Consider the following 14,876-nt stretch of genomic DNA (forward strand, 5'->3'; position numbering starts at 1 on the left):
ACGCGCATGCGCGACCCCCCGTGGCCACGCCCCCCAGCGCCCCTGCGGTTCGGTCTCGCTTGGCCCCGCCCCCTCCTCCCCGATTGGACACGCCCCCTCTGGGCGTGGCTACCGGAACCACGTGAGAGCGCGGAAGCGGCGCGCCGGGAGCACGTGGAGCGGGACTGCGGGGGGCTGGGGGTGGGAAGGGGAATAGCGGGTCGGGAGGACGGCAGGGAACGGCCCTGCAGACACAGCGGCGGGGTGATGGCTGAGCTCGGCTGTGCCGCAGGCCATGGATGGGTCCCTCTGGAACCGCTGCTGGCCGGCCAAGGCCGGAGGGAGCTGAGCCCAGCCCCACCTGGTTCATCAGCACGCTGCTTAAACACGGCCCTGGCTGCCAACCAAAGAGCAGCAGTGACCCTGGGCACGCAGATGTTGGCTGTCCCCGCACAAGGCCGTGCTGTTCTGCCCTCGGTTGGATCCCTCCTCTTGGCTTTCCCACAGCATCAGCTTTGCAACGGCCTCTTGGACGTGCCAAGGCTCAGCAGAGCTGTGAGCTGGGCCTCCAGCTTCCAAGGGTGGATATGGGAAACGCTGGGCTCAGTCCTTGCTGCAAACCAGGAGCCACCATGGTTGGTTCTCAGCGCTTCCTCGCTGCCATCATTTCTGCTGCGTGGCCAAAGTGAGGCGTGCAGGAATAGCAGGCTGCAGCCGCTGCTAGGAAACAGCTCTCTGCATGAAGCTGGTTCTGAAAGGCTTCTCTCCTCTGGGCACAGCAACAGCCCAGAGCCTGGGGACGCATGGCACAGCTCTGGGACTCTCACAGGGCGCCCGTCCCAGGGCTGTGCTGCTCTGAGCCCTGCAGCCTTCAGCAGCTCCTGGCTTTGCTGCACATCTCAGCAGCGCCCAAGCAAAAGCCAGCAGCAGTGAGGTGTGCTCAGTGTATCACCTTACCCATCTTGGAGGAGAGAACGGAGGGAAACAGAGCCCTAGAGCAGGGATGGTTGGGTTTCTCTCTGCTCATCACACATGTGCTGCTTCAATGAGACGTCACTGCAGGCCATTCCAGGGGAATTCAGGCTGTGCCTTTGGTTGGTGCTGCAGCACCCACTGACCAAGCCTGAGGATCCCTGCTGCCAGAGGAGCCTCCAGAACAGAGCCCAGGGTTCATCCCACAGCCCAACACATCTGTTTCCCCATCACCACCCTCCCCGGGATCTTGCTCCCAACCTGCTGCAGAACAATAACAGCTACATGATGCCTGTTTCCTTTATCTAATTAAAATGAGTGACCACGAGCCCTTAATAAACACTTCATGACAGGAACCGGTAGGTCATAAAGCATCGGTGGTTGATGTACAAACTGATGTACAAACATTGCTTGCACAAGGACGAGCTGGGGAAGTCACACACTGAAGAGACACACACGGGCACAGGGGTTGGATATTAAAGGGGGAAAAGTAACAGAAAGCAAGGAAGCACCCAAGCAAGGCGGCCTCCGAGTCTTACATCAGCAAGGAGAGCAGCTATACACAGAGCCACGTCTTGTTTAATTCTGTGTCAACTGGGAGTTGAGCAAATCTCTCCCATGCCAGAGCTGGGAGAAAGGTAAGAATTGCAACACGTTCTCAAGCCATCCCCGCCTCCACCCTCTCTGCGTCATCTCTTTAAATGCCAGGGTGGGGCAGCCATACACAACCGGAAAAGGTGAGGTGTGCCCAGCCCTCAGGGCATGCCCCCTGCTTGTACCTGCACCTCCAAGGGACAGCCATGTCAGTTGGAGCTGTTCTTTGTGGCCTTGTGTGCTGGGAACAGACTGGGATGACAAAGGGATGCGACGAGCTCTCAGCAAGCTGATGCCCTTATCTGCATGCTGTTCGAGATGCTTTTAAGCTTCCCTCTTAGGCCAGATTGCTGCACAGCTCCTGGAAGGCACTGAGGAAGCAAGCAGGCTGGTTTTGCAGCACGTCCGATCTATAGGTACCGATCTATAGGCTCCAACCCATCAGTTCTCCTTGCTCTGCGGTGCTCTCACAGCTCTGTGTGGTATCACAGGACGGCAGCTGACAGCCCTCTAGCAAAAAAGGTGACGTTCTTGTCCTGGATCTTGTACTGGTAGATCTGGATGACGTCCTGCTCTGTTGACTCCAAGGACAGTCTCTTAATTATTTTAATCTGCAAAGGGAAAGGAATAGGAATGTCATCCCTTGGGCTGCCAACATGTCCCTCCATGCTACCATTACAAAACCACTGTTACAAACACCTCACGCAATGCCTGCAGGCAGTCTCACCCTTGTGGCAGCCCCTAATGAGAGGCCAGCAGCAGCCAGCCCCCAGCAGCAGGGCTGCAACCCCAGTCCGGGAGAAATGACCGCAGGTACGGCTGGGATCCATGCACATAGTTACCTCCCCATGAACATCCTTGCAGAAGCCAGTTGCCAGCCCCTCCACCCACAGGATCAGGTTGCTGTGATGACACAGGGAGGTCACCAGCAGTTTGTTCTCCTCATCTTCTGAATCCTCACTGCCGTGAACCAGCACCACGATGTTCCCCTGCAACAAGAGCAGCTGACAGTGCTGAGCCTCTCGCTGGCTCCAACCCACTCCAGGTGAGGACAGGCAGGGAGCAACAGGAGCTTGTCCAAGTGCCCTGCTAGTAAAGCCACTTAGACATCTGCCAGCATGCCAGCTGGTGCTTCACTGGAACCCACTGGGAAAATAAACATGAGGCGTATATCACAGAATCACAGAACGACTTTGGTTAGAAGGAACCTTAAAGCCCATCTTTTTCCAACCCCTGCAGTGCGATGCCCCTCCCAGCTCAGGCTGCTCAGGGCCCAGCCATGGGCTCAAGCACCTCCAGGGATGGGACAGCCACACTTCTCCGGGCAGCAGTGTTAGGGCCTCACTGCCCTCAGAATAGTTCACCCCTAACATCTAATCTAAATCTCCTTTTTTTTCAGTTTAAAGCAATTTCCCCTTAGCTTACCCCCATCTGCCCATTTTAAGTCACTCTTGCTACTGTTCATAACCTCCCTTTAAGTACTGGAAGGTCACAGTCAGGTGCTCCCTAGAGCCTTCTCTTCTCCACCCCCAGCTCCCTTAGCCTGTCTTCATAGGGGAGATGCTTCGTTCTCTGAGCATCTTTGTGGCTTCCTTTGGACCCTCTCCAACAGCTCCACACCTTTCAGGGTTGGGGCTCCAGCTCTGGACGCAGTGCTGCAGATGGGGCTTCATGAGGGCAGAGCAGAGGAGGACAATCCCCTCCCTGCCCACTGCCAGCCCTCTGCTGATGCAGCCCAGGACCCTGTTGGCTCCTGTGCAGCTCTGTACCACCAGAACCCCCAAGTCCTTCTCCGTGGGGCTGCTCTCTGTGAGCTCCCCTCCCATCCATACTCATATCTGGGACTGCCCTGACCCAAGGGCAGCACGTTGCACTGGGCTTTCTTGGAGATACATACACATCTCTGAAATAGCTTGGTGTGTATAAATATATATATATACATACACACACACACACATCTATATTATATACATACGTATCTGGAGCCTAAAAATACATGGAGCCTTTGTTACAAGACAGCTATCTAGTTAAACCTGTCTGTCAGGCCATGCAAACAGCAGCTCTCTGGATGAATTCACAGCAGCTAAATAAAGACACAGCCGAGCAGCTGCAGCCAGAGCTGTGCTTCCAAACCTTCCCAGCTCCTGAAGAGCTCCCCAGTGCAACACCACCACCACTAACCATATCCCAGGAGCCCTCTGCACTGTGGACTTGAAATAACACCCCATTCTCAAACAAGTAAAATGTGCTTCAAAGCTTCGGAACATCTTAGACAGAAATAGAAACACGTTAGCACAATTCACCTTGTCACCTTGCTTTTTTTTTCCCAGCTGCTTTGCTGCTAAGTATTCCCAGCGAGCACCTTGTCAGCATTTCCAGCTCAAACACCCTGGCAACACGTGAAGTGCAGGGTAACAAAACTTGACACCATCTACTTTAATTTCTCACTCAAGCAAAGAGAGAATTGGCCAGAGTGGTGGATGCTGCAGTGTAAAAAGCAAAGGATGGATGCGATTAATGATTTTTGGCCGTGATGCTTCCAGAAGTGAGCACATCGCCAGGGAGATTGCTGCAGAACTGCCACACTGTCACACACCCTTAGAAAGCAGCTGGTGCAAAACAGCTGGAAGCAGAGAGCCGTGTTCCTTCCACCCCCAGGAGCTGAGCAGACCTTCAGCTACGGCCCCAGACACTCATCAGCCCCTTGTCACCTCAGATATGTTTCCTCCTACATGCACACAAACACGGCTGTGAGCGGACATCTCTGGAGTGCCACAGCTTGATAAAAGCAGTGCGCTCCAACCCAAAGCCCTGCTCTGCACAGCACCTCCTGGAATCCAGTCGCAGAGGATACCCTGGGAACTAATGCAGCCCCCCAGGAAGGGTCCTGGAGTGAAGATTCAGACTTCTTGCAGAGACAAAGCCTTCTGCAATTCTATTGCGCACAGGGGGGCAAAGAGAAAGCCAGGCGTTGGTTTTGTGTGCAGAGGGAGCGGTACCTTGAGCTGAGAGCACACCACCATTCTGCAGTAGTGGATGAAGTCCAGCACGTCCACTGGTGCAGCACCCAGGCTGAGCAGCACGCTGAGATCATCCACCAGCAGCACCCGGCCCTTCCAGCAGTCGCTGTCAGTGGGTGCCAGGGATGTCCGGACAAAGTCAAACAGGTCTTTGAGGTTGGAAACGCTCCCACTGGAAGGGAAAGAAGAGATCTTGGAGGGCTGTGATTCACCTGGGTGTCCCACTGAGCATCACCAACCCAACAAAGGCAACGCCAGCCTGCAGCATGGCTGCTGTGCCTGCTGCCAGGTCACAGAATCACAGAATGGTTGGGCTGGAAGGGACCTGAAAGACCACCTATTTCCATGCCCTGCCATGGACTGCTTGCGCCAACCAGATCACACTGCCCAGGGCCCCATTCAGCCCAGCCTCGAGTGCTGCCAGAGATGGGGCACCCACCCTGTGCCAGGGCCTCACTGCCCTCTGGGTAAAGAACCTCCTCCTAATACCTAACCTAGATCTCCCAGATCCAGAGGTTACCTGCAGTCCTCACTTGCGTGTGCAAAGGGAAATCCTCATACCTTGCTCAAGGAATGCACCATGCTGAAGCAACACCCACAAACCACATCCCTAAGGGTTATAGGATCCCACAGCACAGGACCTTACAAGGCTTCACTGCCTTCCCTGGGCCTCTCCTCTAGCACGCTCCCCGAGGTGGTTACCTTTCATGTACTCTCAGTGCATTTTGCTGCCCCACACGCTGACCCCACAGCACTTTCCACACACCCAACGGCACACCTGCTAGGTGTCCTGAGCCCTTGGGCCATGCAGGGAAGCTGAAATGGGGCCTGACCTCAATCCATGCTGCTCTCTGTGTTGGGTGTAGGGACAGGAGATGGGAAAACCCAGAGGGGAAATACTCAGCATGCTCAGCCCCAGCAGAACCACCTCTGCCTCCTCCAGCTGGATGGGTTTACCTTACAAACTGAAGAGGACTGGGCTGTCCTGACTGCTCCTCCTCCCCAAACACAAGGTCAAGGCAGGACTTGAGGCCTTCCAAAAAGACAAGCTGTCCCCGTTCCTTGGCAGCTGTCAGGCTGACTCCCTGGAGAGAGGAAAACATTATGTTGCAGAGCAAACTGCTTTGGAGAAAGGGTGCAAACAGAACCAAGCAGATCAACAGACTAATTTTATATCAAGTCCCATCGAAATGTGTTAATAAGGGCACTGCCTGAATGACTCCTGCACAGTAGCTTTAAAGGAGGACAAAAACAATCACGGTGGTTTGGGGTGCTCAAATGAGCTGGAGTCACTCCTGGGAAGACAGCAGCATCATTGCTGCCCAGCATGGGAGGATAATTCTTACCCAGAGTCAGGGAGAATATAGGTACAGGGTATTAGCGGGGAGTAATTTCCTCATCTTCCTTTCTTGGCAGGTGAAAGCAAATGGTTTCTGTTATCTTCACATCACTGATGTGGCAATACTGACAGCCTGGCACTGGCAGCTCCTCAGCACAGCCCACGCACGCGAGCAAGGCGCGGTCTGGAAGAGGCCAGGGCCAGGCACTCTGACACCCACACAGCACAGCTCCCACAGAAAGCAGCCTCAGCCCTTTGGAGAAGGAAGAGGAACCATCAGCATCCACCTGGGGCCAGGATCTCCCAGAATCATACAATCATTAAAGTTGGAAAAGACCCCTGAGATCAATGCGTTCGACCCCAGCCCATCCCCACTGATCCTGTCCTCACATGCACACACTTCAGAGATGGTGACACCACCACCTGCCTGGGCAGCCTGAGCCAACCTCCTGCTTTGCCTCCAGAGCCAAGCACTGAGCACATCCAGCTCCCAGCACCTCCAGGGCCAACCAAGAAAGCCCTGGCAGAGCTACAGCATATTCATGCAGAAGATCCCAAATGGAGATCCCAGCTGGAGACACAGTTCACAAAACAGCTCCTCGACTTCCTTTCCTTTTCATCATCAAGGGCAACTTTGGCAATTCTGTCGCTCCTCAGCTTATTGGTAACTGCATCAGTTCGTTTTTGGGGAGAAAACTGATTACCTGGTGTAACCATAAGGATACGTCACACAACTCACCTTGGTCAAACCGCCAGCTTCCCTGTGGGAAGAAGCGTGAGTCTGCCTGGCTGTGCAGCGTGGGCTGCTTCCCACATTTCACAACGGGGCTGCAATCTCTTCAAATGGAGCTGGGGAGCGTTAGCACAAAGCCTCTGGAAATGGGGCCGTTGTGCAAGGCAGCAGGTAGTTGGCCAAAATGGCGAGACGCGGTTAACAAAGAGTTCAGGAAGCTTTAGCTCAACTGCAGGATTGCTCAAGAAGCAAAACTAGGGAGGACAAAGGCTGGGAAGCAGGCTCTGAGCACCTGGTGGAGCTGTGAACAACCCTGCTCATGGCAGAGGAGTGGGACTAGGTGGCCTTCCCAGCTCAAACGACTCCATGATTCTAACCAGAAACAAGGATCCTGAGAGCAGTTCACACATCTGCTGGGAGAAGGATCCCTGCTGGTGGACAGAACTCCAGAGCAGAGCACTGCACTGGGCACCAGCCCCACTCCCCCTTTTGTAAAGGCTCCAGAGGTTTTCCAAGCATTTCCCATCCCCACGAGCTCTTTGCTCACACACAACAGAGATGCAGCAAAGCCACACATCCACTTCTGCCTCCCAATTCCCACCCCCACAGCCCACCTGCCAGACCCTCCTGTTACTCCGACATCAACCCATAACAGCCAGCACTTCACCTCCTTCTTCTCCTTTTTTTCCCCTAGTAGATTGGAAAGCCACAGCCCAGACATCTAATCAATGTCATACACCTACACGAGGCTGCTTTGGGAGTGTGGTATTCCACACAAGCACCTCAAGAGAGAGAAGGTCTGAGTAGATAAGGAAGAGGTCCCTTCCAGGAGGATTAACCCCCAGCTCCTGCAAGGCTTATCAGTGACCACATGTTTGGTGCTGATGATAGGAATGTCAGATTGACATCACATTTCTTTGCTGTAAGTCTCAGGGGAGTAATCCATCCATCACATGGGCTTCAAGCACAGGAATTCAGCTTCTGCAGGTGATAATTACCCACTAAAACCCTGATGGGAAGCAGGGCAGCAGTGCAGAGCTAGGACTAGCCTCTTGGGCAATAACAAGCCCACACCACAGAGAAATTCCTCACCAAGGACAGAAGAGCTCCATGCAGCAGGAATGTGGATCAGCTGGCAAATACCTGACATGCCACAAAGCAGGGCTGCACTGCAGGGCAGCTGCAGGAACAGGTTGCACCAATCCCCTGGTGAACTTCTGGAGTGCACAGGACTCAGGCTCATGGTTAAGTGCTATGTCGAAGCAGCAGCTGAAGTCACTCTCCATGGGGATCACTCAGAAATGGAGTCTTGCTTTGTGCACATGCAAACTGTGTACGTCAGACAGAATGGCTCAGTTCAGAAGGGACTTCAAAAGAGCATTTAGTTCCAGTCCCCCCCGTTCAGCTGTTTCCCTAACAGAGCAGCAAGGAACCACCATCTCCTCCTTGAAACACTTGGCAGTTCAACACTAGGACAGCAGGGCCTGCCTGGACAACAGAGAAAAGCCCCGGGACAGCTCAAAAGTGATGGAAAAAGTACCTAAAATAGCCATTGGCATCTGCTTGAGTGCCAGCAGGACTAGAGACACTAAATCGTCCTTGCTGAAGGGCCACAATGCCAAGCAGCACACATTACCAACCTTGAAAGCCCTCATTATCTCCCAGCACCGCGCTCCATCACCGCACAGCACACAGACATTATCTCTGGCAATCTGTCACTCATCGATCCAGCCCAGAAATACCTCTGAGATTGCAGTCTGGGGAGGTTGGAACCAAGAGCTTCCCAACAAGGCCTGGCTGCAGAGCCTGCAATGTGACTGGGCAGGCAGCACTGGGTCCCACCAGCCTGCACCTGTGATGTCCCTTAAAACCAAACCTGCTGCCTGCTGTTGGCCAATTCATAACGGAAAGCAGGATCTGCAGGACAGAAGGAATAATGGACTATGTGAGGCAGCTCCGTTAGCTCCAACAGCGAACAGCACTGCGGTACAAAGTGCAACAATCCGTGATCAGGTACTCATCCAAGGTCTCCTCTCCAGCGTGTGTACCCTCGGGGGACAGCAGGGGTGAGCAGGCAACGTCCCCGGGTCTGCGACCTCAGAGCTGGGAATGGGGGAGCAGGCAAGAGGGAGGCCACATGGAAATTAATATGTTTTTCCTTTAAAACAAATCAAGCCTTGTACAAGTGAGAGTGGGAACACCAACCTGGCAGGCTGCCCTCGTGTCATTGGTCCTGCTGCAGCTCTCTCAAAGGTCACGACAAACAACATTAATGTTAACTGTCCCTTAAAATTAAGCGTGGATCCTCGTGAAGGGTGGAATTTGAAAACAAGAAAGTGTGAAGACAGTACTGTGAGGCAGCACAAAATCCCAGAGAAATCGCATTTAGCTAAGCTGTAAGGGACTGGTGAGACCTGGCAGCACTGCTGGGAAGCAGCAACACCATCAGGTGCTACAAGGACTGCAGGGTAGCTCTGTAAAGCCTGCATCATACTTCAGCAGCACACTCCCTGGGGAGGTCAGAGCACGCTTTCCAGCCTGGCAAGCTCCAGCTTGCACTGAAATCTGTGGGCACTGTGGTAGAGAAGGGTCCATGTTAGAACCACAGATTGGATTGGGTTGGAAGGGACCTTAAACCCCACCGGGCCCCAACCCCTGCCTGCCATGGGCAGGGACATCTCCCACAGCCCAGGTGCTCACAGCTCACATCCCAGCCTTGGGCATCACCAGCTCATTTGACTGCAGCTTTTCATAAGAACCTTCTGCTAGAAAGGAATATTATGGAGACTGAACCTGTAGAGCTGATAGTGTAGCACAGAGGCTGTCACAGACCTGTCCCCCTGCAGCTCACCTGGCCAACACAGCGAGCCAGGCAGCTGGCCCATGGCTTTGCAGTGAGGAAGAGGAGTTAGGCAGAGACCGGCTGGGTGTTGGCAGCACCATGCAGCACATCTAACAGCAGCACAGCTCAGCTCCCAGCAGTGCCTGAGACCAGGGCTTGTAGCAAGTGTCGATATCTCAGCTGTTTCCAGCAGGCAGCTACAGCAGCACAGCCACACTGGAAAGTGAGACAGCTCCCATCATCAAGTCTGCAATCAGAAACAGGCCTGAGTGAAACTACTCTGCCAAAAAACACCGTAACTGAGCCTGACACGTTCACCTGGGAAAAGGGTTAAAGCAAAGACAAGTTCTTACAGCAATTCAGATAGAAATAAGTGACGGTGCAACCGCTGACTGCTCAGAGCTCAACCAGAACTCACACCAACCATGCACGCAGACTTCTGCAAAGTTATACTGTAAGACTGATTCAGAGACCTGAAACCAACAGTGCAAGGTCAGCTCACCACTGTAGGCGAATGTAATCCCTTCCCTCAACTCCCCTGAGCAAACAGCATTGTTCTCCTTGTCACTCCTTCACAAGAGTAATCTTTGTGTTGGAAGCATCAGACAGCACATCACTTTGACTTGCATTGCACATGTGCTCCAGCTAATCCTCGTGCTCTCTTGCTTCTCAGACTCTCCCACGAGAGAGATGACACCAGCGCCTATTAAAAGCACACACTCGAGCTTTGTAATGGGAAATTTCACCATATTGAGGAAGACACCAACAAATATGATTCTGCTTTTAGAGCAGCCAAGGTTCCCAATACTGAACAGCTGAATCTCCAACCCACATTTCCTCCTCTGGGAAATGCTCTGCAGAGGAAATACATGCTCAATACCTGACCAAGAGTTAAACTTCACATCAAAATGCTGTTTGCTCGGTCCATTTTAGTTAACTTAAGTCTGAGCCCTCGGGCCATTTATCTCCTTCTAAAAGAAGGTGAAAACTGAGTATCAAAACTAAAACCAGCTGTTTAGCAAGTACCAAAATCCAACCCACACTTAGAGTGGGGAATGCACCATCACTGCACCTGGCCCCTCAGCACCTTCTCTGTAAGCAGAAGCACTGCTGAGATTCCCAGAACAGAGCAGGGAAGGTCAATGCAATCCCTTCAGCTCTGGGAGATCACCTGGATTTCACACCCAGAGCGTTTCGTAGCTGTAAGAGCACACTCCACAAAAGCTGAGAGCACTGGGAATGGCCTTGCCTCCCTGGCTCTTAGTTTCCTCATTTTGTGGTACATTTAATCCTTGTCCGACTCGCCATGGGAAGGAAATTGGTGCTTGTGGCTTCTCAGATGGCTCAAACCCATGCCTTTGTCCAGAGGCCAAAAGCAGCACAGAGGCATCCTTCTGAATGTACCAGGACACAGATACCAGAGGGCCTTCCTCCCCTACTGAAACTGCATCCACTGGTCTGGGCTTGTCTACCGGGCCTGCAGTTACCAACCTGTGCCAGGAGACTTACCAGCTTCTGCGCTACGATGTTGTAGTGACTGAAGGACTGGACCAGGGCCAGGAAGCAAACCTTACAGCCAGCTGGGGAAGAAGACAAAAGGCACATTGTTTGCATTTCACTTGTAAACTGCCATTATTGAGGCACATAAATCACAGCAGCCAGGCTACAAACCTGCCTGCAAAGGCCTTGAAGGGAGGAGGGTTTAGGCAGCCTCTCACTTGGCTCATAGCTTGGAATGGAATAGAACAGCTTTCCATTCTTACCTTTCAATGGGTTTTCCATTCTTGCCTTTCTTTCAGCTTTCCAATTTAGTGAAAGCTGTAGCCAGGTTAAAAATAAACAGAAGGAACAAAAAAGAAACAACATAAAGAATAGAAAGCCCCTTTTCTGCCCTGGGATCTCCCTGCACTGTTTGTTTGTACAACTGCAAGGAGGCCAACGGCCGACCATGACATGAATTACTGAAATCATAGGCATGCCAAGAGTCCCTGATTTGGCTCTCAAAGGGCAAGTGACCTTATCTGCAAACACACACAGAACCAGCAGTTTTCACAGAGATACATCACTAGAACATGATTTTGGAAAACCCAGCGCCCGACAGCCCGGCCTTGTGGTTTGGTTCATACCCAAAGCAGTGTGGTTGCTTCTCCCTACCAGAGCGCAGGACAGATTACGAGTGTCAAGGTCTGTGGCCCCAGATTACAAGCAGCAAGGTCTGCGGTGCCAGCTGGGCCTTCCCAAATGTTTTGAGCACCAGCTGGGCACTGGGTCAAGGGCAGGATTGTGCTGAAGGCCACATGGCAGGCTGTAGAGGAGCACTGCCCTCTGACCCGCTCACGCTGCTCACTACCTGCTCAATGCGTGCCCTCCTGCAGTGTCACTGCTCAGTGCAGTAAACCACATCTTAAAAGCAGGGTGAAGCTGCAGAGGAGGAGGTGGCAGCTGTGGGGAGCACACACAGCTAAAATGCAGCCTGAATGTGTTTAGAAGCAGAAAACTGGGAGTCCAAGAGTTGAGCGGCCGCTCTCCAGAGCTCGATAGGTTATTCAGGGGTAGAAGTTTAGCAGCAAAGTAATTAGGCAGCTTGCCAGCCTCTCCATTTGTTTGTTTGTTTACTCACTGCTATCTTATCTATCTGACAGTTGTTCCTGATAGTTACAAAATGTTATGAAATGTTCACTAACAAAGGACCTACACACAGGCAGCTCTCCCTCAGATGCCAGGGTGATTTACGGCCATCATTGCTCTAATGATGTAACTGCAGGGAGATTAAGGGCTAGAGAGCAAGGCCTAGGAACAAGTCAGGACCAGAATGCAGAAACCCTGACACCAGTTCATGGCACTAATGGGAGGATGCCCCACTCTGCAGAATCAGCTCTTGCAGAAACACTTCATGGAGAAGGAACTTCCAAGCAGCAGGTGAAGACAAACCCCTGCCTTGCAGTCCTGCTGCTCACCTACCTCTGAGGTAGAAGGAGAGGAAGTGGTGCACCAGGAAGCTGCCATCCGTTCTGCCGTCTCGCAGCAGCGTGAATTTACCCTGCAAAAGAAGCAGCAAAGAAACTTCACAGTGGGTTGAGATGAGGGTACAAACAGCTCCCGGCTCTGTGCCTTGGCAGACGATGCCTGCAGCCAGGGGAGGCTCTGCAGGTACAGAAGCTGGACTCAATGATACTTACGGGTCTCTTCCAACTCTGGATGTCCCACAGTTCTGAGACCAGAGAAGGAAGGGCACAGGCAGCACCCCAACCACCACACAGGCTCACGGAGATGTGCCCCGTTCAGAGCAGAAAGCCTCAGCACCTCAACGTGTTTACAGGAGCAGAACACAAAGTAAACTACCTTGTTTTGATCAGGCGGGCAATTAATTCTGTTCATCAGTGCGTGCTTGTTATCAGCACCGCTATCATCAAGGCATTTGTTCCCATTAAACTTTTAGTTGAGATTTTCCTCTAATCAGTACAAAACATAAATGGGTTCCTTTTAATCACTAACTTTATCGGTGCTTTTTTTTTGTTTCAATCTATTACCAGAAAAAAAACACCACACCAAAGCCCTTTGCAGCACCGCGCAATCTGCCCATAGGCAATTTGCAAGGCACCTATCAGTTAACACCCCGATGCCTACTGTGCTGTAACGAGGTGCTACCAGAATGGCAAGCAGTCAGTATGTCTGCAGGGAATGCAAAATGAAGCTGAGGGTACAGAAATGCTGCTCTGCCCAAGTCAGAGGGAGCAATTATCCACCCGAAGCCGAGCGGAGGCACCGCATGGCGACAGGCTCACAGGGATGCACCCTCCAGGTGTAAGGCTGGAGGGGTCTCTGGGTTGGAACAGCACAAGATGCTCATTTCTGTGTTCAGCTCCTCTCATCCCCTTGAATGCAGCCCCACGTCCCCTCCCCGTGCATGGTGAAGTGAAGCCTGCCTGCAAGGAAGGCTCTGCTCTTTGCTACCACACGCTGTGCGGGACTCAGCGGGATGCTGTCATGGAGTGCACGTATCATTTACCTCCTTCAGAACTTCCAGCTATTGACCTTCAGTCTCGACGATCCTCACCCCGCTGTCGCACTGCAGCTGCTTAGTACTCAAAACTCCCCATTTCTGATGTTTCCATGCGCAACTGAAATGTCTGACCTGGGCATCTCCCAGGTCCCAACGCTCCACAAGCTGCAGCAGCTCAGGGCTGTGCCCGCTGCCATGGGGAGCTGCTCCATGCCCACTGTCCTCTGGGCACAGCCTTTCCTTCACCCCCACCCGGCCCTTCCCAACAGCTCCATGCTGTTTCCTTGGCCCTGCTGCTGGCACAGAGAGCAGAGCTCAGCATGGAGCCTCCACTCCATGAGGGGCTGCAGGGCACCATGAGGGGCTGTAGGGCACCATGAGGGGATGTAGGGCACCATGAGAGGATGTAGGGCACCATGAGAGGATGTAGGGCACCATGAGAGGATGTAGGGCACCATGAGGGGCTATAGGGCACCATGAGAGGATGCAGGGCACCATGAGGAGATGCAGGGCACCGTGAGGGGATGCAGGGCACCGTGAGGGGATGCAGGGCACCATGAGGGGATGTAGGGCACCATGAGGGGATGTAGGGCACCGTGAGGGGATGTAGGGCACCGTGAGGGGATGCAGGGCACCATGAGGGGATGCAGGGCACCATGAGGGGCTGTAGGGCACCATGAGGGGATGTAGGGCACCATGAAGGGCAGTAGTGCACCATGAGGGGCTATAGGGCACCATGAGGGGATGTAGTGCACCATGAGGGGCTGCAGGGCACCATGAGGCCTCACCTCCTCCTCCTGTGCTCTGGGCTGAACAAGCAGGACCTCATGGCCTCAGGCTGGTGGCGGTGGGCACGGTGGGTGCTGACAGCTGGCCATGGTGATCTGAGAGCGTGACTCCGAACCTCACAGATCCCATTGAGCTCTATGAAGGGCCGTCCCCTCCTCATGGCGCCATGGCCGCCGCCTTCCCGCACTACAACTCCCGGCGTGCCCCGCGCCGCCTCCTTCCCGCCTTCCCTCTCCACAGCTCACCGCCCCGTTCCCGCCCTCCCGCCCCGCCGTCTCCGTCCCTCTGCCCGCCCTCACCGTGTCCGGGCGCTGCGGGGCGGCGTCCAGCAGCTCGTTGAGCTCCTGCAGCATGGCGGCTGTGTGTGTGTGCACACAGGGTTGGAGATCGGGGAGGGGGAGCCACCAGAGCCGCGCATGCGGCGGGCGGGGCCGCCTTCCCGCCTCCAGCCCCCCCCATTGACCGCCGCCATGTTGTCGTGGTGTGGCGCTGAGGGGCCGCGCTGAGGGCCGCCACACGAGCAGAGCCCGCCCCGCTGTGCGAAGGGCCCTTCGCCGTGTTCCAGCGCCAACATCGGCTTATTCTGCGATCCCCACCTCCCCCTG

At 53.8% G+C, this 14,876-nt stretch overlaps 1 protein-coding gene across 1 annotated transcript; it reads right to left on the reverse strand.

The window, feature by feature from the left end:
• Positions 1-1,236: 1,236 nt before the first annotated feature.
• ELP6 (elongator acetyltransferase complex subunit 6) lies at positions 1,237-14,730 on the reverse strand. The gene is made up of 7 exons (XM_072330469.1): positions 14,571-14,730; positions 12,441-12,519; positions 10,989-11,059; positions 5,523-5,650; positions 4,545-4,737; positions 2,388-2,534; positions 1,237-2,156 (listed from the first exon to the last, which is right to left on the reverse strand). The coding sequence occupies exons 1-7, from the start codon at positions 14,622-14,624 to the stop codon at positions 2,031-2,033; spliced, it is 798 nt and encodes a 265-aa protein (XP_072186570.1). The 5' UTR covers positions 14,625-14,730; the 3' UTR covers positions 1,237-2,030.
• Positions 14,731-14,876: the final 146 nt, after the last annotated feature.

Source organism: Excalfactoria chinensis, chromosome 2 (assembly GCF_039878825.1).
Source record: "Excalfactoria chinensis isolate bCotChi1 chromosome 2, bCotChi1.hap2, whole genome shotgun sequence".
Classification (NCBI taxonomy): Eukaryota; Metazoa; Chordata; class Aves; order Galliformes; family Phasianidae; genus Excalfactoria; species Excalfactoria chinensis.